Here is a 27,523-nt window from a genome sequence, read left to right on the forward strand (position 1 = left end):
TCTCCATTTTAATCGCCTGCTGTGCGATTAGTGACACGCGTAATAAACGCGTTGTGAGCGGCGGGCGTGGGGCAGGTGTGGGGTGACGTAACAGATCCTGCCAACTGGCTGGACTAGAAATGCCAGAAATATCGAATACCAGTCTCCGTCCCAGTCAGTTCTGATTTCTTTAGTGGTCTGAGTCCACATCCAGGTATGCCATGGTGTAACTGAGGTCAGGATACAGTCCGTGATTCTTATCTTAATACCACTTTAGTACTGTAAAGGTCAAACTGAGCATCATCCAAGGAGAAGAGGTAAGGGCCCTGTTAATTATTCTTCTCTCCACTCCTTGAACAAAGGGATGAAGATTGTGTCTCTGCCAAGGGCGTTCTGCTGTACTGCATATTTAACTTAAGGAAGAACAAAGGAGCCATTCCCGCAATAATACTTAAGTGAGCCTTGCTGAGCTCTACCTGAAATCTTACCACCCTTGCTCTGCCAGTCTTTCCAGCTACAAGTGTACCAGAGTCAGAGGCCAGGGAGGACCGTGTTGCCCCCCGGGCAGGGGTAGCTCCCAGCTCTGGCCATTAAGAAAAGCCAGCTTTGTCTAGCAAATAACAATTTCAGACAACATTAAACCCCCATGTTCATTTGTAGATGTTCGTGCTGCCAGAGGAATCACTGACTCAGTGGGGCACGAGGCCGGAGCCTCCCTTTTCCACTTGCTTACGACTATCCCACTTGAACAGCTGTAAAGCCCCTCCAGACACAAATGTTCACTGCACACCAGTGGTAGCATTTTGTTCCCCGTTTTGCCTTAGTTTAATAACTGCATTAGGTAGAGACAGTGGAAATCTGAGCTCAGAGCTGGTTTTGGTTGAACTCGGCTCACTGGTTCTATTGACTGTTATGTGATGTTATCATTAACTGCACCCATTTCCAAGTTACCTTCCCAGAAGCCCACACTCACGAGATATGATTTTGTTCCTTCTCTGAAGACAGTAACCGAAGTTATCGCCAAAACCAGAGAGTGATCCCAGTCCGTATCCATCCCACTTGTTTCCTTTTCTGGTATCTCTAAAGTGTTAACTGCTGAAAGCAGAAACATGAAAACCCACCATAGTGAGAGCTCATTAAAATTCAGCCCACTGTATCGCCCATAAATAGGAAATAAAGAATACATGGCTGTGATTAATCCTCCATAAATGGCCATTGCTTGCTTCCTCTGCTCCGTACACGCACGGTCCACGTATTTATTCAGCTCACCAAAGAGTAACACGCAGATCATTCCTATTTGTCAGGATCCGGGCTTAAAGCAAGTGCTTAAAGTGGGGGCTCTGTGCTTTTGTGTCTGTAGACTTGCACGCACATCTGCTCTTCTGTCTGATTTTCAATATTCATGAGAAAAATCAGAATGTTTTTTATAAAGATGTTTTGTCAATAGATCAAAATACATTGAGTTGCCAAATCACTGTAATGAGAGCTTTAATTAAGGAATTTTTATGATATTAGAAACATCAGTCTCTAAGGATTGATAATACTACTGTTATTAATAAAGAATATTTCTGTTCTTACGCGTTGCAACTTGGCCAAATGTGAGACCTGCAGTAGAAGCACTGGGAGAAAAAAAAATAAATCGTGATACACAGAAACTAGACCTGTAGTTCGAAGCACTGGTGGGTAAAGGCTGTTTTTACCAGTTGCAAATACGCCTTCATTAAAGCACCAGCTTGCTTGTGCGTGGTTCAGCTGAGCTCGCCGGAGCGGAGCTGCCTGCGCCATTGTCTCCCTGGCAAAGCACGGAAGCGTTTCGCCTTTGCTGTGATTTACGGTCCAAGGGCTGCATCCGTGGATAGAGTGCTGCATCCAGCGCTTCAGCCTCTGCCGTCACGGGGTGCTGGACACACCAGGCACCTCTCTCGAAATACCACTTGCACAGGCGTTGCAGCTGCAGTGCTGGTCCGGGAACAGGAGGTGACACTCAGGAAATTGAGTCCCTCTGGCTCTGTCTTCCTCAATATCTTTAAGCAAATCACTTGTTTTCTTACTGCCCTGGTTCCCCTGGCTGTTAAAAAGAGATGATGAACTACAAACCTCATTAAAGGCATTATAGATCAAGGAGTGAAAAATGCTGCAAAAGAGGTAAATATTGGTATTATTACTCTGCTTGCTGCAAAATGACCAGTAATATTTCAGAAATGGGTATAAGAATCACAGAATGAACGACATTGGAAAGGATCTTGAGATAATCTTGTCCATCCCCTCTGCTCAGGCTGGGTCAGCTAGAGCAGGTTGCCCTGGGCTATGTCCAGCTAGGTTTTGAGTATCATCAGGGATGGAGACTCCATAGCCTCTCTGGGCACCCTGTTCCAGTGTTTGACCACCCTCACAGTTAAAGAGTGTTTTCTTGGATTCAGATGGAATTTCATGTGTTTGTTTTAATTGGTGCTTGTTGCCTCTTGTGTAACATGTGGTCCCCATACACCCCTGTGCAACCAACAAGCCCCAGATGGGGACTTCACGTGACCAGATTTGATGTGAATTTGTCCGGCCACCTTTGAAATCCTCGTGTTCATTCCCTTTTTCCCTGTTAATCTCTCTCAATGTGAGATTTGGCTACTTTTGCTTGGAGACAGGTAGCAACTTATTGAACCAGTGGGTTAACAGCCTCACATCTCCTGGAGATGCTCTAGCACCATCCTAGGGCCCAACACTCCTAGGAAGTTAGCAGAGTCTAGCGATAGGGAGCCTTCCCGGGCCTGCCTGCGGAATTGTAAAATACGGTGATTACCACTACCACCACCACCAGACAGCTCCTTCAGTAAAAAAAATAAAGCTCATGCCTAAAGATGTTATCATACATAATTCAGAGGAAGAAATCCATACTGCATTTAAAAGATTACATCTTATCATCCAGGGTACTTATTAGCTTGATGATTTAAAAGTACGCGGGGATAGAGTCTCTCCTGCTATTCTGCACTGGCATCAGCGCGGTTGTGCTGATGAATGATTAGCCTCGTGGCTTCGTTTGGGGCTGAACTGTTTTTGTGATGCCAGAGCTGGCCCAGCTGGGATTGGGACAGACCCGATTCCCAGTGAGCAGCCCTGTCCCTGTCTGGGTGCGTGGTCTCCGCGGGCAAGGGCAGGCTGCCATCTGTTCTTACACCAGGGATCGCTTCCTTCTTTCGGTTAGGTTTGGGTAAGTTTGTGGCGGGCAGTAACAAGGGGCTAGTGGTGTTTAGCTCCACCGATTGATGCCTTTTCCAGAAACACACAGCGCTCACATCATCCCAACAGCACGAGAAAATGCTTTGGGGCAGCCAAGGGCTGACTATGTTGGCTGTGCTTCTCCTTCCCAAGCGCAGAAAACACGGGGCTAGTCTGTGCCACTGCTGATACGTATGCTTGTGATCATCATTACTGTTCGTAGCGACTCACCTACAGCTGTTCACCCAGAGGACTCACAGTAACAGAGGATTTTGGCCTACGTGCATTTAAGAGTAAGGGATTAGAAAAACACCTGAGAGTTGTTGCTACTCTGCTTACACCAGGGACCTCCCTCGTTGACTCTGTGACCCACTTCTCTCCTGCTTCAGCTCGCTTCAGCTGCCTGAGTCTTGGGCCACCATGTGAGAAATGGGTGTTTCCTCACATGGAAAAAAGGTATTTATTAGTATGAGGTAGAATTATCGTGGGGTTTTGAATGGTAGAGGTGAATCACAGAAAGAAACATTCCTCACCTTATCCTAAATCTTACAACATCAGATCCACAGGAGAGCTGAGAGTTGCATTCAAGATTTCCAGGGTGATGTCCTGGCTTTATTTAGAAGAATAGCAAAACTCTCCTTCACCTAAAAGGACCAAAAGTTTCACCCAATCCTCAGTGCTGAACCACAAGCTCTGCAAGAGGCACCCCATGCTAAAGAGCACCTCTCTGCTCTAACCGGTTTCCTGAGCTGAAGTTAAATCGTGCTTCTCCATCTTTTTTTCTCCTCTTTCCTCCTACTTCTTAGTCAAGCCTCCCTGGACATGCTCTGTATTTTCCACTCAGTGCCTAAAATAAATTACACCTCTAGAAATTTCTTCATCCAGCCTTAAAACGGGTCATAAAAGCTACAGAACAAGTCCCGGTAATCTTAGTGGTACGCACAGGGAACAAACCCAGAAAAGCTCCCCACCTTCGCCTGGCACCGAGGGGAAATGTGTACAAATCCTCAGCATTTGTTCAGGCTGCTTTGGCTGAGAGTACCAGGGGTAACAGCCCTAAATGTGCAAAAGGAACAGGGGGCTTTTTATACTTGGTATAATTTTGTGTGTGTAACAGGGAATCACAGTAGGATATCGGCTCCCTTATGACTGTGAGAAAGACTTCATCCCCAGTGGAAAAACCTGCTCCAGTACTTTATTTTTCTTCCAAACACTAGCTGGTAAGAAAATATTCCTTCGTATACCCAGGCTATTGATAACTGCAGCTTAAGTTAGAGTTGGCTGGCTTCTGTTCCCACTGCTTCCTGACAGTAAATTTCAAGACTTCCTGTAAAAGCAGCATTTTTGTATTTTGTAACTATGGATATTTTTTTAATGTTTTCCATGATAAATAACTTCTTTAATGAACAACTTCATAAAATAAAAAAAAGGACTCTGATTTCTGAGTTCTTTTACATACCTTGCTCATCAGTACTCATGGTCTTGGCCTCTTTTGTGTTCCTTCCACAGGAGGATTCAAACCCCTCCAGGATCGCACTCTCCAAAGCGTATCTTCCGTCTGTGTGTGCTAGTCTGCCATGGAGAGGTGCATGAAATGAGAAATAAATCACACCTCCTTGTATTAACCAGCAATGACAACCCCTGACTGCCATGCTGCTGCAATGCGGTGCACATCAGGTGCCCTTGGATCTCTGCTCGGAGCTACCAGATGGGGAAGAACATGAGTGATGAGAAGTGCCCCTGCAGGCCCAGGCAGAACCACAGTAGGATGTCTTGTGTCTGATCGGATCTGAAGTCCCCTCACACACCACAGTCCAGTCCGTAGCGCACTTACCTCCAGAGAACGGATGAGACGATGGTTGGTCAGCTCAACTGGGTCTGGAACGTGTGGCTTCATGGAGCCTGGCTCTTCCGTGCCTGGAGGTGACCCGGTTGTGTTTACAGGGAGGTGGTGTGGCAGTCGGCGGTCTGGGACCCTCCTGCCCCTCGGAATGGTGCGTGCAGGGTGCACGCACTTACACGGACAGGCGGCTCCTGGCCGTGGCTGCAGCAGCTACATCCATACACATCTTCCTTGTAGCCCTGGGATTGCGGAGACCCAGTGAAGTTGCTCTCTATTAAACTGGGGCTATGGACCACTGAATATTGAAACTAAGCACAGGGAAAAACCTTAATCAACTCTTGCAAAGTGCTTTGAAATCTTTTTCTGCGCAGGGACAGAGAGACTTTAAGGGGACAGAAATCAGCTCCTTTGCAAGCCATGTCGAATGATTTTAGCAACTATGCCTCAGGCTGCTGAGGAAACTGATTTTACTTATTTTTATACGAACGGAGGTAGATAGACACAGACAGACACACACATATATATAAAGCACACGCACATATAATCTAGGAGGCAAAGAGAGAATCTGTATCTGCATTTGCGATATCTCCCTATGCCAGGTAAGGAAAGCATCTTTTTCCTTTTAACCGGGCGCTGTACATACATTGTTTCCTTGCAGTTTATCTTTAGGTTGTAGCAGTTCACAAGGTTTTTTTTCAGCAGATGTGTTATTCAATTACTTCAGGGCTTTTCCATTTGTAATATTATGAAGCAATGATAGCCAGCAGACTTCACCTGTCTTTTAGAGATAGCCAGCCTGGTAATTTTAACTCTGCCCATTTTATCCATACCAGTAAATCTCATAACATGGTTATAGAGAGATTCCAATTTTTGTAGAACCTTCTCCCGGGAATTCCTGTATACAATATTGCCATAGTCTGTAATGGACATAACCTGTGATTGGATTAATGTTTCCCTAGTGAAGAAGTCAAAGCATTTCATGTTCCTATAACTGGTTTGCAGCTCTGCAGTAAAGGTCTTTGGTGTGGCAGAGAAAATAATTGCAAATGCAGCCCCAATCAGAATATATAATCCCCTCACAGCGAGGGTCCAATTCAGCGCAGTTAGACTGCCTGCGCAGGGGGTTGTAGTGGGATTTTCTTGTCAGGAGAGCAGAATGCACAGAAAACAAGTTAATTTCGGCATTTTAATATTCATCACCCAGTCCTGTACAAAGAGAGGTAAATACATTGCTACTGCTCCAAGGGAGAGCCCTCCAGCTTCCCAAGCAGAGAATGGAAACAAACAGGGCAATGCAATGGGGCTCTGGTCTCCCCACAAGAAGAGCCCTTGACTTGTGCTCGGGTAAACACGTGCCTTTGTTCTTAAGAGTAAATACCATCCTGTCAAATTGGACACCCAGGTTTGGACCCATACTGGCTTCTGGACCTTTCAAAGTCCCTGGCGTTGCCTTACTTTGAATCTGACACAAGTGACTAGCAAAGAATTACTTGTTGAGAGTACAATGTTTACTACTTACATCTGAGACACAGATCACCTTCTCCAGGAAGAAGAGGCTCTTGGCTGGCCAGAAGTAGGCTCTGAAGCAGGATCTGCCTGCTCAGATGGAGGAGAGGGACCTCAGTGCTCATGTTGGACGAAAGAGGACTAGACACTGGGAGCAAAAGGTCTCATATTTTCAGCTCCCTTGATACCGTCCCCAAGCGTTTGTGAAATGGTGTGTGTGCATCACACGTACTGTGCTACACCAAAGTGTAAGCGCTCATCATACAAGCTAGTAAAGAGCCTGCAGTGAAAGGCTCCAGCTCCCATGCCCAGCTGGTCAGCGAGAGCTTTCAAGAAACAAGGTTTATTGGTGAACCCCAAAAGCAGAGGTGGGTCTCTGGAGAAAGCACTATAGAGTCAACTCTGCCTACAGGGTTCAGAGGAGACGTGATTAGGTTTAGAGTGGAAAAAAAGGATAGGGGCAGCTGTGGGTGTGGGTGGACCAGAAGGTGCCAGAGGCAAACAGAAATAGACGTGAAATAGGAGGCAAGAGCAAAGAGTTTGAACATGATGTGCTGGAACAAGGATGGGGAGGGTGGGCTCCAGAAGAGACGTGCTGCCTGACTGAGGAGGTAGGCAGATGCTCTCGGCAGATAACCTTATGTTTGGATGTTATGGTATTGCTAGGCAGGTGGAGAGGATGGGAAGAAAGTTACCAGCATGGGAGTTGACAAATGGGATGTCATCATTTCCCATATGGGTAACTATCTCCAATCTGTCCTTTCTATCCAACTAAAAGCTTGGGATATCTCAGCAGAAAGGAAGCATTTCTGGCAGAGATGAGCAGTCTACATCTACTAAGACCTGGAAATTGCAGGTTGTGGGGCAGATACAGATGGCAGGAGACAAGAAGTGGAGACAGCGATTTCCAGGAAGATCCAGTTATTAAATCTAAACGTAACAGACCAACTTTTACAAGTCAGGTAGCAGGAGCCTCTCAAAACTAAGAGCAGGGCAGCACAAGGGCTTCCCAGAACCAGATTGTCCACGTCTTGGTTTTGAAGTGACTCTGAGGGCCTGTGAGGAGGAAGGAATGAAAATGAAACAATACACTCATTCCACAGATGCTTCTGTAACTTTATTCATATTTCTGAAGTAGATTCTTTAGCAACTAAGCAAATACCTGAAACTCTCTCATTATATATAGATATAGATAGATATATATAGAGCCATTCAAAAGAAATAATGAGGAATTCTGCAAGTGTTTTTCCAATGAATATGCAGAAGGAACATTATCACCCCAGTAAACCAACTTTGAAAGTCTTCCACTAAAAACCTATAAAACCCAATGATAGTCATAAATTAACACTAGATTAATTCAAAGGAGAACTTATCCCCCTCTGCATACCTTCTAATCCATATCTCCAAGAGGTCATTTTAATTATCACATTGTCACTGCTATTCATTACTCTGCTTTTGGAGACAGGGAGCCAGCACTGTGCCTTTTGGATGCCTTGGAATTCATCATATGAAGGCATTTTATTCTCCTTAAAAATGTGCACAGTTTAACTCCCTCACCTTGAAATACTGACAATATCAGGTTTGCTTGGTGTTTTAAGCCATTTTCCTTCCAGTAGGATATCTCTTTCTTGTTTTCAACCAAGTTCCCCTTATCAGAGAGAAACTAACTAATGAAAGCCCAGCTAACGAGTGGCTAATGCACAGAGACAATCAGCTCAAGTTTTGTCAGATCCTGAGTAGCTTTTCCTTTTTCAGAGGCATGCAAAGCCAAATTTTTGTCCTGACTTGTACCTGCTCACTCTTTCTGGCTGCTGTAATGCTACCTGGATGGAAACCATGTGCCAGTTGCTCCCAAGAGGTCTTTTGTGATGGGGGTCCGGAAGGGCGTGTGAGTTCCTGAGACACAGAGCGCAGACCTCAGCCTTGACTCTGCATGCTTTGTGTTTACTTGTATGGAAAGGAGCTCAAGGACCTTACACAGAGCTCCCTTCTGTCCGTCGAGACACAGATATGGAAACTGGATTCAAAGACAGATAAGCACATATGAGGGCCTATTAGCTTCCTGGCTGCATAAATGCAACCCAAGCTTCTTTCAGTTCTTCCTAGGATCACACCTTGGTTCAGTGTTGGTCATGCTCAGGCCTTGCAGCCAGGTCTCCATTGCTGAAGAATCAGAGTATTTTCACAAGAGACAGTAAATTTAAGTTACCTGGAAGGTCTATTTTAGGCTATAATTCTCAGTTTTTCTCATACCTTTTCATTTACCCCCAGGATCCATTCTTCTCACACACAGGCCACCATGAGGACCCAGCTGAGTCTGACTCTGTTCCTAGATCATGGTGCTCAAATCCTGGGAAAAAGGAGAGGAGCAACCAACCCAGTTCTTTTACTACAGAATGGAGTGTCTGGGGCTACTACTTCTTCAGGGCCACCCCACAGCAAGAAGGGCTCATTCAGTCGTGTTTCACATGTCTGTCTTCACCTTCAGTCTGGTTTATCCTTTATCTCTCTATCCACTGGGTCTTGGCACCTTCTCTTCTCCAAGCCACTATTGCAGCCCAACTCCTAGCAGAAGATAGTGAAGAGAAACTGCTTCCCAAGGCTTCTGATGGGTTGGCAAGAGGCACTTCTAAGTGCGCTCTCCCTTCCCATCCCGAGAGACTCTCGGTCTCCCCTCAGGGTCACCCTCATTTACTTTCCTGTTTGAGAATCACTGGCCTCGCGCTTCAAATCCACATCGCTGGCAGCTGTTTCAATTAGTCACACAAGACAAGAGACAAGGCTGCCTTGTGATGGTGGCTTCGAGCAGAGATTTCACGAACCATCCATGTAATGGGAAGGTGGTGAGGTTTTACTTGGGATTTGTTACAGTAGTGGCACAACACTGTTTGTTCATACCTTTCAGCACTACCCCGGCTCACACTGCCTCAGTCATACATTGGTTGGGAAGTCCAGTCTTTCTAGACCCCAACCAGTTTTTGCTGGAGGACCATGGTTCCTGCCTGTTAGACAGGTCTTGCAGTGTGTTTCATGCCTGTAGCCTGACAGTAACATTTTTCATGACTCCTTTCCTCAAATGATCTGATAGAAGAGCAAAACACCTGACCATGCAGCGGATGATAAACGGCACACTGAGGAGCGCCTGCCTGACTCCCAGAAGCTATTTATCAGGCTCTCTTAATGCAAGCTAACAGGGCTAGCACATGCAATTGGCATAAGAGCTTCTGAGCCTGACACTAAAAGAGGAGACATCCCATGGGGCAGCAGGGGAGCCAGGACTCCCTCGTTAGCTCATCGTATGGATTACCCCTTTAGAGAGAGAGAGAGGCTGGTGGAGGAAGGGGAGGCTTTCTCATTTTAACAAATAGCTTTTCAGGCACCACAAATGATTTCTGTAAATCTATTGAGTCACTCTTTTTTTTTTCCCCAGAGATGAGACCAAAAAAAAAAGGAAAAAAGAGCCCTGAAATTGATTTACCATCTATAAATAAAAAAAGAATCAATAGTAAAATTTCTAGCTAATTTCCCTCTCCTCCTTTTCTCCCTGAACTATTTGTTATCTCAGAAATACTTGTCTGGGAAAAAAAGAGAAACATCGTTGGTTCCAGACCTAGACGTGCTCCTCCACCCCGTCTCCTCTCCTCTTCTCTCCTCTCATCGTGTGGAGCGAGACTGGTCCTTCAGATGCACCTGGCTCCTCTTCTCTGGCTTGCCGCCAGCATAGCTGTTCCCTTGGCCCCTCTGGGTGGTGCATTTAAAAACCGGCAGTTTTTCTTTCCTGTCAAAAGAAAAGAGAGAGACAGGACAGGTATGGTAAAATGCTGCGGTGTTCCAGCAGCAGGTGAGCTGCGTGTGGGATGGTGCTCCGAGGAGAAGCCGTGTGTGAAGTCTCACATTGAAGTGCATCTGTAAGGAAGGCTTTGGCAGCTTGAGACAAATTAGAGGTGGTTAAAGACCAGCTGGTCCCATCCTCCTCTGGCCAGAGCAGGGTTAGTCCTTCCAGGAGACTTCAAGGGCTTTGTGCTAGCTCTGATCTCTCCAAGGGAAGGGCCTCACTGCTTCCCTTTGGGCTAATGCGCTTACTGCTCTTGTCTCCCCATTGCAGCCCTCGCATGCCTGAGACGTTTCACTTCATTTCTGCTCATTAACAGCCTTCGTATCACTGTGAATGTTTCCTTCTGGGGCATATACCATTCACAGGACAGCTGGGTTCACGGGTCTGCTCACCACTGGATTGCCCCCGCTGCCAGGGGTGTTCCCAGCTGGGGCCAAACTCTAGTGACAGGCTCCTGCTGCGTGGCCGGTGAACACCCATCGCCCAACACGCGACACCAGTGCTTCCAGCATCCAGAGCTGTGCCGTCAGAGAGCCTGATGTGATACTGCTATGTCACTGTGCCTGTTCACTCCAGTTATCTAGCACTCATGCAAAACCTCAGTCGTCACTGTAAGTTTGGAGCGTGGTGTTTCCAGCGCACCTTTCAGGCTGCAGTCGTAGCAGAGCAGTGGGAGTTTAAATACTGACCTCCAAAGCAGCAGAGCTGTGCTAAATACAAAGTACTTTTGCAGTGATGCCCCAGGAGTTCACAGGCTAAGAACTAAGCTCCTCACAACTCAGCACCACAGAAGCAGCTCCTCGACTTCCCGCAGCTTGTCCAGGGGAATAGACCTACTTTGTAAGGCTTTGGTTCCTGGTAAGTCTCACTACTGGTTTCCCAGATGAAGTGCTGCTGGGTGTGCGTTTACGGTGTCTGTGATGAATGTCTGCTACTTTAAGGAAAAGTAAATCTCCATCCTTTATTACAGTGAAGTCTGTAATGTTTCTATTCTATTTACTTGCACGACCTCTTTGCTTAGAGACCTCAATTAATCCCCTCCATCTCACAGCGCAGCGCGCGCCATCACTCCTCCCTCTGGCTGCCGACACACTTATGTTTCATGGCGAGACGGGCACATGCAACTGGAGAACCTCAGCCCAGGTCTGTCCAGCTGCTGGGCAGAGCCAGGCCTGGAAAAACACCGTTGTACCCAGAGACGTCGCTTTGACGAGAGACTGAGCGACAAGGGGTGTGTCCTGCAGCACTGTCCCTCGCTGCTCAGGGAGACTCAGCCAGCACTGGGCCATCCTGGAGCAGGGAGCTTCACCTCAAACCCCCACCAGCACTGACAGCTCACACTGGAACTGCAAAGGTGCCTCTGATTCAAACACTGAGACCAGGAGCCAGAGGAACCAGCCAAGACAGCTCTACAACCCTGCCTGCGGACTGCTGGCGGAGAGTGGGGTCCCTCCACACTCATCCCAAGCAGCTCCAGCTCAGCAGCCATCATCATCCATCCCCTGCGTGTACCAAGCTCCAGCCCCATGGTGCCGGATCTCCCACTTATGTAGGCAGAATGTAAATTACCTCCCCTCGCCAAGCTGGCTGTGCTGCAACTGTAAAAGCAGATACAACTTCTGTTGGCTTCTCTTTTGTAAAAGTGGCAAAACCTGACTATTCATTCCCATCCTGAGGAAGGAAATCAAACCGCGCTGTCTGTCTTGCTCACACCAGCCAAGGGGCTCCAGTGAGCCTTCAGGGTGCCCACTCAGACTGCTCCTGACCCTCCCAATACCCGCCATGCCCTGCCAATTTAGTTCATTCACCCCCCACTGCTATGGCAGGACCCAAACGGGGAGGATCCTCTGCTTGTGCCTGATCCACTCTCTAAGCACTCAGTCCACTCTCTCTGGTATCAGTTATCTGTATTCTCTACCCGGCTGGAGACCAAGCCAAGCTGATGTTGGTGCTCTACCAGTTCCTACTGAGACACAAACACTACGAAGGGGAGGACCTCTCCATTCACATAGCCATGTCACCGAAAGTGAAGTGACTTACCAAAGGCCACGATGCAGACTTGGGGAGAACTGAAAGGAAAAGAGCTGAGATGGAAACCCAGGTTTCCTGATCCCTCCACCCTGACTCACCCCTGAGCAATTGGGCCCCTCTAAACCCACCTGCTATAGCGACTCGGGGAAATCTGCCTTCCCCACCAGGCGGGTGTTGTGTTTGTCAGTGCTTCTGCTTTTATTTGCAGAAGGAGGTTTCAAAATACGTTTTAAAAGAACTGAAATAATGTAGGGGCCAATGGGGCACTGGGCTTAGAGGGCTTTACCTCCACCAGGCCTCCCCTCCCCATTGCAGTCACAGCTGCCACCAGTTCAGTATCTACTGCATCTCCACAGTTCAATCACCAACCTAAGGCACAGTGGTATTTGGAAGAGATAAACACTGAGACAAAAATAAATAAATTAGGACCCTGGGAGGGAGACCTGAGAGCACAGTCAAGTGAGAACAAGCAGTTTCTCTTGTTTTGTGTATAATTACATTGACATGTTCCTAGACAACACTGGAGACCCGAACACAGCAGCAGCTGTGGACCAAACGGAGAATCCTGAAAAACATAGGAAAACCAGCCAGTCAATGCATCCCCTGCCCTGGGGCCGCATCAGCGCTGCCCGTGCCACCGCTGACAGCCTGCCTGCTCCCAGGCAGAGCTGGTGCTGGGCGGGCAGGCAGGGCTGGGCTCCTACTTGTGCCGAGCCTGGCTCTCCCCGGGCAGGCAGGGTTGGGATCCTGTCTGCGCCAAGCCTGGCTCTCCTGCACAGACACTCATTTCTCCGTGCCCGCTTGGCCAGTCCACTGGAGCAATGCTGCTGAGCATCATCCCTATTCTCCTCTCTGCGAGTGAAGGAAACAATATAATACAAAACAGGCAAAGAGGATAAAAGTGGGTCTTAAACCTCCTTCTTTTTTCATGATTTGGGTAACACATGAAAGGAAATCCTGTCTAACCAAGAGCACTTACAGGCGGGAAGTTTTGACGCTGGCCTTCTTTAGCAGCCATCCAGGCATCCACTGAACTGAAGCATCGTGAGTATCAGCCACTCTGTTCACATCAGGTACTTGTGACAAAGTGATGTTTTTTTGACGTACAGCCAGCTGACAGACAGTCACGATCAAATCACAACTCTGCTGCGTGCTCATCACACGTACAACAGTTAATCTTGCAGCCATGCAAACTGTTTTGCAAATTGAAATCTCAGAGGCATAGCAATTACAATACCAAATTTATACCACATCTCTCAGTCAACTAATTGTACATCCAAAAAATCACCACTTGAATAATCTGAATACATTTACCTTTACAGCTAAAAAAAAATCCACTACATGCTTGATCTCAACACAATTTTGAGTTACAGAACCCCATGGGAAAAAAATGCCAACCTCTAATTTCAACAGCAAAATTGCTTCTATCAAAATACAGCAGATGCATAATTCACATGGAGGTCTAACATCTCGGTGTTTCCAGCAATGTTCTTTTTCACATCTGCAAAATGGGGGTAATCCTCTTGCTTCCCGTAGCGTGCTCAGCCTGTCTGCAGGAAGACAAGCCCTATATACATCTACTCCAAATGTAGTGTACATGTTCACATCTAAAACAACTGTATCTGGATTTCTAACGGTTAGGAAACCTTAAACCTTAAAGGTCTTAAAATGAATGAGCGAATTTACAAAGCAGGCTAATGTTTTAGATGAGCTGAGCTTCACAAAGCCACTGCCATAAACATGCTTGTGCCACTGTGGCATTTTGAGCTCTTCCTCACACACATTTCCTGACTTTTGTTTCCGTCCCATGAAGCAAGTTGAAGTGGGGAGCAGTAGATTTGAATTAGTGACTTTGCAGCCGGTATATTAAAGAGGGCCACACCAGAAGAGAATTCTGTGTTTAAATTGCAAAGAGAGGAGAAACAAAGTTATCCGAGGCACATGAGTGGGATCAAAAATGAATCATCAAGGCTGGAAAATGGCTAACCTCTGATCCCTGAAACCACGAAATCTAGCTGCTGTCGTGTATCTGCTGATCTAATTTTTACACTCTCCCCTCCACACAGATGAGACGCGTTTCCATTGCAGCCATCGCAGCTAAACAATCAATGCCTGATTACTTCAAACGCTTCGCTCTCAGGGATGCGCAATTAACCAGGCCCATATTTGACACTGCGAGGGGAGCACAGTATTTTCTGGGAATGTCTGACAAGTTTCAAACGTAAAAAACACAAATCAAATGGCCCAGCAGATAATGACAGCCAGTGCCCTGGCAGTTAGATAATGTGCGTGCTCCAAAGCAAGGCCAATTAGAAGCAATAAAAACAAATTTAAAACGTTAGAGCAAAGGTCAGAAATCCTCAGCCATTACAACAGGGTTGATTTTTTTTTGTTCTTTTTTGCAAGCGGTCACCAGTGCCTATTTCCAGAAAGCGAGCACAAATTCACACTTGTGAGATGACCACCCACCTGTTACAACGCATTATGATTTCTGGGCCATACAAACCCCACTAATGCAGTGCATGGAAAATCCCAGCACTATCTGGAAATCTCATCAGGTCCATGCCCTGTGGCCCTACCTTTCTGAATGCAGGGGCTGGTCCATGCTGCTTATAGAGAAGACAACATACTAGAACCTGCTCCCCAGGAGAGTTTGTGGATGTCTCCCTCTGCCACAGAAGGGATCCTGCTACTTATCGTCCATCCCTCGGTTCCTGCCATCCTTCCCCAGCTCACTGCAGCCATGCACACTAGCTTCACCAACAAGATAGTGCACAGAGGCAGGAATTATTAACTTGTAACTAGAATCACGTTATCAATCAAGAGAAGAAGAAGAAGAAGTAGCCACAATTACAAGCAACACATGTGGCTCAGACCCAGCCATCCTTGCATATCTTTACTGACCCTGGACCAGGAAGCTGCAGAGAGGATGGGAACAGGTTTTGTCTTGTTTCTCATCCTTGTATTTCCAATGGAGCAGCAGGAGAATAACAGACTGCACTTACCTGATGAGACGCTAGCAGAAAACAGCCATCTCTTGAGCTTGTTTGAGTTAGCAATGTGATACTGAGATTAACGTGGTATGTACATCAGACATGTACATACAGCTCTTTAGAAATACAGGGAGAGTCCAGACAGGGGTGAAGCACGAAATGGCACAGATGCTGTAAATCTGCTTACTGAGCCCTGGCTTCCTCAGAGCAACAAGCCCAAGGAAGAAAAAGGAAAGCAGGTGGGTATCTCCAGGCGTATCTACATAAGGATGCCTGTGAGAGCTAATCCAAATACATTTAGGGTGTAAATGTAAAGCTGATTAGTGAAACCACAGTAAGCTCCTATGTGGAAATGCTCCTTCAGAGTTAAAGTAGCCATAATTCAATTTATTCATTTAGCTCATTTCCAAAAGTAAATTAAGGGTAGAGTAAATTAAATTAAACCAGCTGACAGCACCTTCATTTTGAAAGGGATTGTTAACGTGGACCCAATCTGCCTCATACAGTAATGTAGATTATTTTCTCCTGCTGGGCCACCCATCAGGCACACTGGCTCCCTGGCCCAGTGCTGAAGTATTTTCACACACACTCTGCTCAGGAACTGTCTAAAAGCAGGACCAAGCCGCAGGTGTATTTGGCTGTTTGCATGTGCTTTAGTGTGTGCGCGCTTAAATCCAGGGTAAAATCCTTCCAGCCGGCGTTCCGGTTCCCAAACGCTTGACAAGGTGCTTGTTGTAATGTGGTATTTTGGTGAGCCCTCCGCTGGGAGCTGGCCAAGCACTGCAAATCTCCCCAAACTGCAAACGGATCCTTTTCATTGAACCCACGCAAATGTGTCACCGTTCGTTTAAAGCCTGAGAGGTTTTCTTTCACGACAGCTACAAGTATCAAGAGTTGCATAAAACGTGCAGACTTGTGTGGGAGTGAGCTGACAGATTATAATTACCAATAGAGAAGGGAGGAAAAAACAAAAATTAATTTTTGAGGCAAAACATGTAATTTGCCTTTAAACCATAGTAGTGCTCCCATTATTAATGCAATTTACAGCCCTAGAAATCAGATTGAAGTTCTTTGACTCCTCAGCAGTTTTTTGTTTTTTGTTTTTTTTTATTTTCCTTTTAAAGGAGCACCGGCCAATGTGGGAGCATAAAGCAAGGGTTTTTTTAAACGCTTATATGAACTTTGCACTGGTTGAACACGCAGGGAGCCAGGTAAGACAGTGTGCGGGAAACGGGAACAAACCACTCTGCTGTGTCTGCACAATTCAGGAGGCGTTGACAGTAGCTTTTATGATACTGGCACCATTCTGCTGCCTTGGGACTTCTAGGAGTCCCTTCACCCCCTTGGGGTGTAGAAAGGTGAGCTGCCAATGTTACAAGTCGCCTCGGGAGGTGAAGAGCCTGCGTGTGTTGTCTGTGGGCAAGAGGAATGGCCAGACTCACAAATGGCTTCAGGATCGTTCTGGGGAAACTTCTTGAAGACCTAAGTCAGTTCTATTTTTGCAATAATTAAAAAAAAAACGTGGAGACACTGAACTTGCTCTTAGTAGCAGTGGTCGCCTCTCAGTGTGGCCAAAACGTGTGGTTGAAATCTGAGCTGTTTCCTTGCCCGTGTCAGAGAACGTGTAGTTCGTTTGGCCTGCACAGATGTTTCATTCAAACCAGTTTGCCAACTGGGCTCTATTTTCCTGTAGTAACATACGCCTATGCCCTGTCACCAGAGCCCAAGGAATGAATGGCTCAAAGATTGCCAGCAACATCTCCTTTCCTGCGAGCAAAGTCATGAGAAAAGAAAAGGTGCCAGATTTTCCTTTCTCGCACTTTCACAGCATTGCAGTGCTACTGTGCCCTGGAAGCTGTGGAGTATTTCAGATTTCAGTTGCACTGAGATCAAATTTGGTCTAGAGTATTGTTACCCTGACAAAATTCATAACTCTTGCTAGGTCATCCACTTTTTTTTTTTGCTGTTTATTAGACACCGCTCTCTTCTTAAGCACTGAAAATGGTGAGGAAAAAGATTGACAAGACAGTGATTTAGGTCTGGGAGAGTGATCTGGGGATGGCAGCAGACAGAGCCCCTAGAGAATGACAAGAAGCAGCCATCTACATAAAGCAGACAGGTGGCTTTGCTCCCAGCTCACGTCACTCTCAGCTGTCATCTCAGTTGGCATCTCAGTCATGGCCAGGTCAAAGAAAGCACTAACAGATGTAGGTGAAACCTCAAAAATCCTGAAGGCAGATCTTAAAAGCGTAGAGAAGAATTTTTCTGAAAGACAGCAAGAGGTCGACTGGGAAGAACATCCCTGTGGGACACAGCACATGCCAGAAAGCAGCAAATCCCTGGGATGGCATCAATCTGAGCCCGTAAGACCACACAGCCTCTGGACATAGCTCTTTCATGCCAAGATAGGTCTCAAAACTTGAAAGACTGAGTTGTCCTGGCAGAATTGCTCCCATCAGACTGTGCCTATACAGAGGAAGTCATTCCCCAGCTTCACCCAGTGTGATGCAGATGACGGTGCCCATCACGTCTGAGGATGACGGGACAGTCCCGTGGGCCCACCCAGTCTGTTGGATACGCAGCTGTGAACTCATACATCATCATTAAGCCTGCAAAGTCAAGCAGCAAAAGGAGGAATTGCCAGAATAAAGGCTGTCAGAGCAATTTTAATTCAACCTCCTGGCGGATATGCCTTCTGATGCGGCTTTAATTACCTCATCACAGCCTACTTTTTCTTCAGCAAGACTGCTGTTTCATTCAGGGCATGGTGGACAGACGGCAATTAATGCAAGGCCAGTCAATATTCTGTTCTGTCCTTTTCTTTTAAAGTGTGTGGCCCCAGGCATTATTTGCTGGATGCCATCAAATCCTTGCTCTAAGACACAATTATTCATCTTCTCCTGGACTTTTCTCTTACATGTTTCAGTGCAGCAACTGGAAACATCCCATGTAGGAAGGAATTTCTCTTCCAACACCCCTGTGAGCAGAAAGCCTGAGTTTTACCTACAGGGAAATATGATGAAGACATGAGTTGTAAAATGCTCCACTAGCGAGGCTCAGGTGGGATTTTTCAGGGTACTCACATTGTGTCTATTAAAGCCCAGCTCCCCTAACCTCAGCCAGAGCTGTAACCACTCAGCACTTCTACAATTTGAACTCCAGTGTGTACAGAAAATGAGAAACATGGAAATGGTGGCTCTCAGAGAAAGAAAGTCTGTGGTTTAAAGGGGCAACAGCTCCTCTGCTGATGCTGTGCTGGAGCAGGGCTCTGCTGCACAGTCAATGTGCCAGAGTGAAAGAACAGAGCGCCACTGATATGAGCAAAGGGGTGGACTTAAGGCAGTGCAAGGTGACTGGCATTTGCAAATTTTTCAGCAAAAGTTCTGTTTTCCTACCTTAACCATTGTCTGTAACAGCTGTGCTCTGCTTTCTCTTATAATCTCTTATGATTTTTTCACCTTTTACCAAGATATCAGTGGAGGACATTTCTCACTTTCGACCCAAGCAACCTTAACCTTTATTCTGGTACAAGTAGGAAGGAGGTGAGTGCGGGACAGAGACTCAAAGGAGCCCCCTGTGCCACCAGCAGGATCAGAGGGAGCCCTATTCAAATGCTTTCCAGTGAGTGCAGTGGGAGCAGAATTTGCTGGTCACCAAGCAGCTTAAAAAAGGACAGTAACAAGAGGAGTGGAAGGGCATGAACCTTCATTGCCAACCCGACAGCCCCTTTCTGCACTGTGCTCTTCTGCTCCATGCCCACTTAACCCAACCTTAGAAAGATGTCTTTGTGTCCAAGACAGACTTTCCTGAGCCTCTCTGAAGCATGTCTAAGTGGCCAGTGCTCTCTTCTCCAGCAGCTTCTGAAGGCAGCACAGAGGTCTCTTTTACTCTGTTAGAAATTCATAGGGCTACCAGCTTGTCACTCCAGAAAACATCCAGCATTTTCAGCAAGGCTTTTAATTCATTAGTTCGCATGGGAAAATATTCTAACCTTCCTGCCCTCCCCAGCTGAGTCATTGATGCTTTCCTATCTTGCCGCAGACACATCACCTTCAGGAAAATAATTGCTTAGTATGCTGATAACAACAGACATTATCTTTCTGAACTGGGCATTTGTTTGGGATCACAGGGTCGTCTCACGATGAGGACTGCAGGACACATTGGGGTTACTGTTTTAAACAAGTCCTGACCTTCCCTTGCAGGCTGTGGGAAACCCTGAATGGCCATAGGGCTGGACTCCCGGGGGAACCGGGGAAGGCTGGAGGAAGCTCAGCCAGAAGGAAGGGGCTGAAGCGTTCTGGGAGGGACTGGATGAGCTGTGGGGGGAGGTAGGGTGCACGGGAGAATAACTACGCTGGATAAGGAGCGTATAAATAAAGAACCATCTAAGAAGTAAAGACAGTGCCAAAAAAACACTTTAAGCATTTCATTTTCATTTCTGGCCTCTCTACAGAGTTAATGCAGTCCAGAGGTCTTTTCAGGGATCCAAGCTACCTGGGGACTTGAGGATTGCCCAGAGTTTCCTTTACTTACAGAGGGAGCAGAAGCTTCTACACTTGGTGTCTATGGCCTGCAGCTGTTAACACCTTCTCTCATTGGTGAGAACATGTTGGGAGGGAACAGGATTGCCCAGTGCAGAGTTACGTGCACCAAAACTCACCCCAACCCTTCAGAGACCACCACCCCAACAGTGGGTTTGATGTTAATTTCTAGCAACCAGCCACTCAGGAACAAAACGCAGCACCCCTACTGCCCTCCCCACCAGCGAGCACGGCGAATGCTTGGGGGCTCCAGCCCTTACCCTCACGGTCACAGTGGCCTCTCCGGAAGCCGGTGAAGCCTGACTCCTGGGAGGGCGGTGGGCACAGTTCCACAGCCAGGAACTGATGGCCCCACCTACAGGTGACGCTTGTCCCAGGGGCTTCTGTAGACAAGGGCAGGTGGAATTTAACCACAGGTCCAGCCAACCAGTTGGATTCACTTACAGGCACATAAGCACCTTATACAGATACAGCTATTTCTCTTTACCTCTTGAAATATTTAAGCTGCACAAGTATAGAGGACAGCAGAGGGTAAGCTAGCCCCAGCCTCAGTCTTGGTTCTGTAACCAGAGCTGTTACATCAGTTCTTGCCTCTTGCTCCAGATGATCCTAATTCAGTTCCCACTGAACTGCCTGCCTTGCCTGTACTCTGGGGTGGCTGTTGTCAGACAGTCAGACCATGTGGACTAAACTCTGAACAGGTTCCTGAATTTAGGTACTAGCCACATTTCTGACTCTCAGGACCCTTTACCGTGCCTCAGTTTACTGCTCTGCAACACGGTGATACCAACATAAACATTTCCTGCTTGAAGATCTTTCAGATGTGCTCTGGAAGAGTTGCAGGTTGTTGCTATTTCCAGGGCTATTGTTATAACACATTTTTGCTGCGCTAATTCCCTCAAACAGAAATTGTTCTGCCTGGAGTAGGCTGGGACAAAGCAGCCAATTAGTTGTCCCTTACACGTTTATTAACTCTGCAGCTTTCTTTCAACGAGTATGTGGAATCTGGTAATGTTTTAATATATTTTCATAAACTGTGGGCACAACATGTCCTGTTTCAAGCTAATAACCATGCCATATAATTAGTCCTGATTACACAGATATTTAGTATCATTTTACATATTCCAATCCTTTCCTAGTGCCACTGCCTAGCACATTTAACACATTTAAAACCACAGCCGTCTCCCTTCTCCCAGCAGTTTGTAGGGTTTTCTTTTGGACAGGTTTGCAGTTAGCACGACAGCTTCAAAGAACAATTTCGTTTCACTGATGTACATTTTATATATGTGTATATATATATATACACACACATATACAGGCTCTCATCAAATGTCAGGTGACAAAACCCAGGATACAAATAGAAGGCATTTGTCTACTTACAGGGAAAAGCCACTGTTCGAAAGCTATCAGGAAATTAACAACATGAATCTTTAAAAATCTATTCCTTAAACATCTGTTGGCTTTGGGCTGAACATTTACCATACTGAGGATTTTACTGCGAGGTAGCACTCCCCAAACAAAAGATCCCTCACCCCATTAAGTTCTGATGGGGAACGAGGAAAATTTGCTCTGTGCAACCCGATTATAGATGTGTATCTTTCCCTGCTGGCATGGCTGTCTCTATAGAGATGGACATGGATATTTGACGAGATTAAAATGCTTCAGTTACCACTGTCAGTGGTTCTTTAATTTAAAATGAAGAAAGCAAACAAACATTCCTTTTGATGAGGTAACTGAATGATGCTACGGAAAAGCACTTTGCTGTCAGGTGGTAATTAGGTTCAGTAATAGTTGTGGGTTTTTAGCCTTGGAGGCTGTGGCCTCTGGGGGTCTGAGAGAAATGATACATTCAATTTCCAGAGGAGAGGAAGATGCTGGATGCTTTTCTCTACTAACCCTGCAGGTCCCTGCAGATAAGAACATTTGGAACTGCAGGGCTGACAATCCTCCTTGAGCCAGCCTAAACTGTTGTGTGTCAAGATCATGAACAGAGAAAGGGAGATGGACTCAAAGCAGAGCATTTAAACACCTAACGCAGTCAGGCTGGCTCTGACCACGTATATAACGAACTGCCAGAATGGCCACATTGAGAAGATTTTTAAAGGCTGCAGAAGGAACTCCAGCAATTGCTCTCTGGTCCTGGCTGATATTTGTAACATCCATCTTATACATCACTAGAAAATCTTCAGTAGCAAAGTGTTCCATTGCAAACAAGCAACTGTTCCCACTGGTACTTTTTTAAGGAGGAAGAAAGTGGGGAGAAGAAGAGAGTGAATTTCAAGGCTCAGCTGCCTCCGTTGCCAATTTGGAACTGGCCTTTCCACTGCAAAATATAAATTGTATTTGGTTGTGCTATTAAGAGTTGAAACACAAATTTAACATTCCAATGGGCCCAAAAGCATTTAAGTGGAAATTTTGAGTTTGGAGGCATTACTGCTGTTTTCTCAGAACAGAGGCAAATTCTGAATACGGTGTTTCCTATGAAACAGGAGCTCTGGTTCCTGCTCTGATCCCCTCCTCACATTATTACACAGCTTAACCTGTTCAAGGAATGCTGGTTCTCAACAAATGCTCCAGTGGTATCTCCCCTGCTCCTCACACAAGCTAAGAGACACTGAAAGGACACCAGTTGGCCAACACCGGACAGAGGGTCAGCAGCACTGCAGGGATTCAAGCCTGGACGTTTCAAGCCCTCTGTTCACGTCTTTGTGCATTGTTCAACAGTGCCTTACTTCATGTCCAAAACAACTTCCTTTTGACAAACATCCACTGAACTGGTTGTAAAGCTGAAGTAAGGACTTATGCTGAGAGGGGACCCCCAGGTAAGGGGTCCCAGTTGGACTGGCAGAAGGAACCTGCCATCTCGCTGCCAGCACTGCGGCAGGTCCAAGGGGAGATGGAGAACCCTGCCTTTAGCACAGGCTTGCCAGTAATTTCCTGAAGCACTGAAAAAGTTTTCACTTCCAGAATTAAAACTTTTCAAAATAAAGTGGGTCTGATTCTCCTCTCACTCTTGGGAGATAAATGAAGGGTAAGTCCATTAAAGATACTGGTGTGAGATTGGTGTACAGCAGACAAAATTCAGGAAAGATATCGATATCTCCAAAATCCCCTGAATATTTTTTCAGACATAAACCAGGTATCTTTCCTGATCATAAATGCTTTATTTCCGAATGGAATTTCAGTAAAATAAGCACGGTTAGACTAGCACGCTTATTATAAAGCCATAATGCAGTAGCACTGAAGTTTAGTCATGAAAGGTATTAAAAAAGCAGTCCTGCTAAAGCAAGAGAAATTGCTTTCTGACCTACCTAGTTTTAGGAGTGGGTGCTAGTGGTCTCTCCACCAAGGAGTTCAGCCTGTAGTAATCCAAGAACGTCCTGGCCACGTTTCTTCCAAGCTTCATATCTGTGAGTCTTTAATTAAGGAGCATTTAAAAAAATAATTAAAAATAAAAATAAAAATTATTAATAATAATAGAAAAGCAGACTCTAAAGGTAAATTACTGCTATTTGATGCATGAGCAATTTTTACATTAACCATCCCACAGTGCTCAAGCTTCAGGCAAAATGACTTACGCAAGCAGATAAAGTGGGGGTCATCTTGTTTCCTTCTTGTTTTCACAGGCAGATGCTACATAAAACCACAGACAGGAGGAAACAATCGCCCTTTTCCCCCACGCCTGATTGCAGATCCCTGTGGTGGTCACAAAGTAATACGCTAGACAAAAGGGGACTTCCAGTTTCCATGTGCAGGGAAGATATTACCTAAAAGTGCTTGGATACAAGCAGTATTTCTGTGCTTGTATCCAGAAAACAAGGTCAATAATGTCGTGGTATGAACAGCCATGGACCAGTGTACAAACACAAGGTTGGGATTAAAGCTGTAGCCCTCCAAACTTTTAGCACTGACTCCCACACTGTCCTGGGAGAATATACTCTTCTTTAATTGTGTTGTATTCAGGACCTGAAACGGAGATTTTAGCACTGAGCTGGAAGGACAGCAGATTACCTTAAATAGCTCAGCAGGAACTCTGAGGGCTCTTCTCTCCTCTCTAGCCATGATTCCTCCTTCAGCTAACGCTGAGCCCAACACTAGGCAGGTGCTGCACATCAGAGCTGCCACAGAGACCCTGCAAGCAGAGGAACCAGACCTTCCTGAAGACTCAGTTGCCTAAAAAGAAGCTGAACAACCTGCAAATGCATTGAAAAAATAATATGCTAGACAACATGTCTGTGGGCTGAGTCTCCTGCTCGTGTGAAATGTCAGCACTAGGTCTGACTCTTACAGAGCAGACTTATCATCTACAGAGTGATGTCCAACTGCGAGAAATGCAGTTGATGCCATTATCCACAGCTGTATTATAGGGGTTGAGAACTCCTTTAGTTGCCTATTTTGAACTGATGCCTACCCATGCTACAGTAACCACATACTTCTCCAGGGCACTGCCCCAAATGGACATTGTAATGGCCATTTCAGGAGTGCTGATGTGGTAGCTGAGGTGGGTACATAACCTGGGAAATCTAAATACACCTCTGCATCTGACACCCAGCAGTCCAGGAAAATAAACCGTTGCTGGGTTGTTTCGTGTGCGTGTTCTACTTTATCGATAGTTATCTGCTGATGTTTCCATTAGAGGAAAATTCCAGAAGTGCAGTGTCCCAGGGGCTTCCAGCAGCGCCTGTGAAGACGCTGGCTTCTAAATGAATCTTTTATTACCCGCCCACTTACATTAGACACATCAAAACAAGTGAGCATGAGACATCAGGTTCAGGCATCACTGCGAGATCTCTGTGTGTCATTTATTTATTTATTTACTTAAAGGGGAGGTCTAACTGATGTGATTCAGTCTTTAGCTCTAGTTCTACAAAAAAAACAGCTACCAGCTCTGCTAGCACTGCAGTCAAGGCCAGGTCTAGTGGCTGAGGATTTCATAGATTTCTAGGTTGGAAAAGACCTTAGAGATCATCCAGTCCAACCATCCCTAATCCCCATTAAACCATATCCCTAAGTAGTTCATCCACCCTATTCTTAAACACATCCAGGGATGGGGACTCAACCACCTCCCTGGGCAGCCTATTCCAGTGGCTGACAACCCTAAGGATGACTCCTGACACTGCTTTTCTCTCCAGTGATCTGGTCCCACCTTTCCAGTTCCCACTGCTGTGCCTGGGGATGGTGACATGGATCTCTCTGTTTCAGGATCTATCATGATATGCTCATTGCCATCCTAATACCATATGTGCTGCGGGAATCTATATTCTTCTGCCCAGCAGTACGGCACAGCCCGAACAGCTGGTGTTCAGGGCTGTTGTCTGCGTGGACAGGGATAGCTGGTTGTGTGAAACAGCACCGGCTGTTCCACGGCTGCTGCAGTGCCCAGCAAGCTTCCCTGCAGCCTGCCAGCGCTGACGGGCGAGACTAGCCGTACGTGCGTGGAAGTTCAGAAAGTTGGAGACAGCTTAAAGTTTATCAATTCGAGGGAGGGCAGCATTGCTTTGAAAGTGTTTTCGTGATTGTTACCGGAATTTGGGGATGGCTGGGGGTAGTTTGGTTTCTGCAGATGTGAACTCAAAGCAGCGGCAAAGGTTAAGAGTTCGAAGTAGTCTGAGAAAGCTTGAAAGAAGGGGAGAGGGCTGTCAAACATTTAAGGGATTGAGAAGACTAACATGGCTTGATCTTGTAGTTTCTTTCATTTACTCAGCACTTTAAAGACATAAAGTGGTAATTGGACTCAGTAAAGTCTCTAGGACATTTTGTCAGTGCCAATCTCAGAAGGCTCCACTGCCAGAAATGGCTCTGCTGCCCTTTTCTTTGTCTCTCTACATCGCTTGTGTTTGCACGGTGGGAAACACCTGACCTGTTGTCCTGGGGGAGGAAGCCCTTAGATGAGATTGGGTGCAGCCAAGGAAGTGGTTCCTATGCACTCCTACGTGGTGCATTACAACTCTGCCTTAACCCTGACCTGGAAGAATCCAGTTCTACTGCTGAACTTAGGTCCTTGTAACAGCTTTCTAAAGGTAAGGGCAGTTATCCGCTGGAATAATCTGCCTTAGAACATCTGGAAATCTCCAATCTAGAAGTCTTCAAGAACAGGTTAAACCCAGAGCAGACAGGAATGGTTTATGTCTAACTGGTCATGTATGAAGTTCAGGAAAAGAAGTATAGAAGGGCCTCTAAGGGCCTTTCACCCCAGTTTTCTACAGGTCTGAACATGTAGAAAATTTCAACACGCAGCCCACACAGACCTCCTGTTTGCTAAGATTCGCAGGAAAGGCAAAGGCATTTTGTGGAAAATGGACACACAAGTAGATGGACACTGAAGAAACTGGAAATGCAAACCTGTGCCACGTGCAGCCACCAAAAGGTCACAAAATAGGAATGACTTGCAGTCTGCGCCGATGCAGAGAGACTCAGACCAGCATCGGATAAAAAAATGTGCATGTTCTAATACAGTCTCTCAGGCTGTCCTACCCCCACTGCTCTGCCTGCTGCCTCCGTGAAGGATGAGCGGTTTCTGTCATGGGCATCGGGCGCCTGATGCATAAAACCAGAAAGCAGTCTCTCTCCATGACTGCCTAGCCTGGGCGAGAGATGGCCTGACTCATGCAGCAAGTGCAGGTGGCACACGTTTGCAGAACTGATGGAGAAAAACAAATCAAAGCAATAACATTTGAATTTATTTCAGATGCACGGAAGACCCGGACTCCACTTTGGCCTGCCGTATATCATGAGCACATACATAAATGCAACTGCAGCCAGAACCCACTTTTGCTGGGTGGTTGATTGGTTGGTTTGGTTTTAAACCAGCTCCCTTTCTGCAATCACACATGCTGTGCCTTTGCCCACAGGAGCTCCCTACCTAGCTTGATCTGCACTTGATAGAAGGCCATTTCCCAGCTGTTCCCATCATTGGAGCTCAGCTCGCATAAGACAGTAGAAGTCCATTTGGGAGAATCATGGTGGAAACGTCTGGGTGAATCTTCACCTTCACAAGCGTCTGCAATTCCCTTTCCTCTCCCTTCCTCCTCCATAGATTTGTTCCTCCATGCTCCATATTTCTATCTGGAAGTGGAAAACAGCGTGCCCAAGGCCCCTCCTCGAAATGCCATTCTCGCAGCATTTACTCTTTGAATGGCATCAATGGTTTTGGGGAGATTTCAGGACACTCTGTTTATGCGCAACTCTGCCAAATTTCACAGATGTTAGGAAGTTCAAGAATCGTGCTGGGCTCTGTGCAAAATCCCCCGTATTTATGATTCCTACCATGCCTCATACCCCAAAGCTTCCAGCCCTGGTAAGAAAAAGAGGACAGAGGAGTGGAGAATCTCATAAACCATTACTAGTTTTCAACTGAGAAGATTCATCGGTCCTATTGTGAAGAGTCTGCTTAAGCTGGAGTTTCTAGAAGCACACACACAGCCTTGTTCTGTCTGTGCGTAGAGGCAATAAAAATCTCAATTTGGAAACCAGTTAGCAGTACAAGTCATTAGGGGAGGTACTAAATGTTGCTGCTTTAATAGCTCACTGATCATTTAATAATGTCACTGCTGCAGAGCATGGTGGCACCATTTGCTCGCTTTTG

At 46.3% G+C, this 27,523-nt stretch overlaps 1 protein-coding gene across 1 annotated transcript in view; it reads right to left on the reverse strand.

Moving 5' to 3' along the window:
* Positions 1-10,192: 10,192 nt before the first annotated feature.
* Positions 10,193-27,523, reverse strand: part of AGBL4 (AGBL carboxypeptidase 4) — a 941,572-nt gene continuing 924,241 nt past the window's right edge. Inside the window, exons 12-13 of the mRNA XM_086617760.1 lie at positions 23,250-23,346; positions 10,193-10,316 (exon numbers count right to left, since the gene is read on the reverse strand). Coding sequence (XP_086473886.1) covers positions 10,193-10,316; positions 23,250-23,346 — 221 coding nt within the window. The remainder of the gene's footprint in view (positions 10,317-23,249; positions 23,347-27,523) is intronic.

This window comes from Tauraco erythrolophus, chromosome 10, assembly GCF_009769465.1.
Source record: "Tauraco erythrolophus isolate bTauEry1 chromosome 10, bTauEry1.pri, whole genome shotgun sequence".
In the NCBI taxonomy this organism is placed as follows: Eukaryota; Metazoa; Chordata; class Aves; order Musophagiformes; family Musophagidae; genus Tauraco; species Tauraco erythrolophus.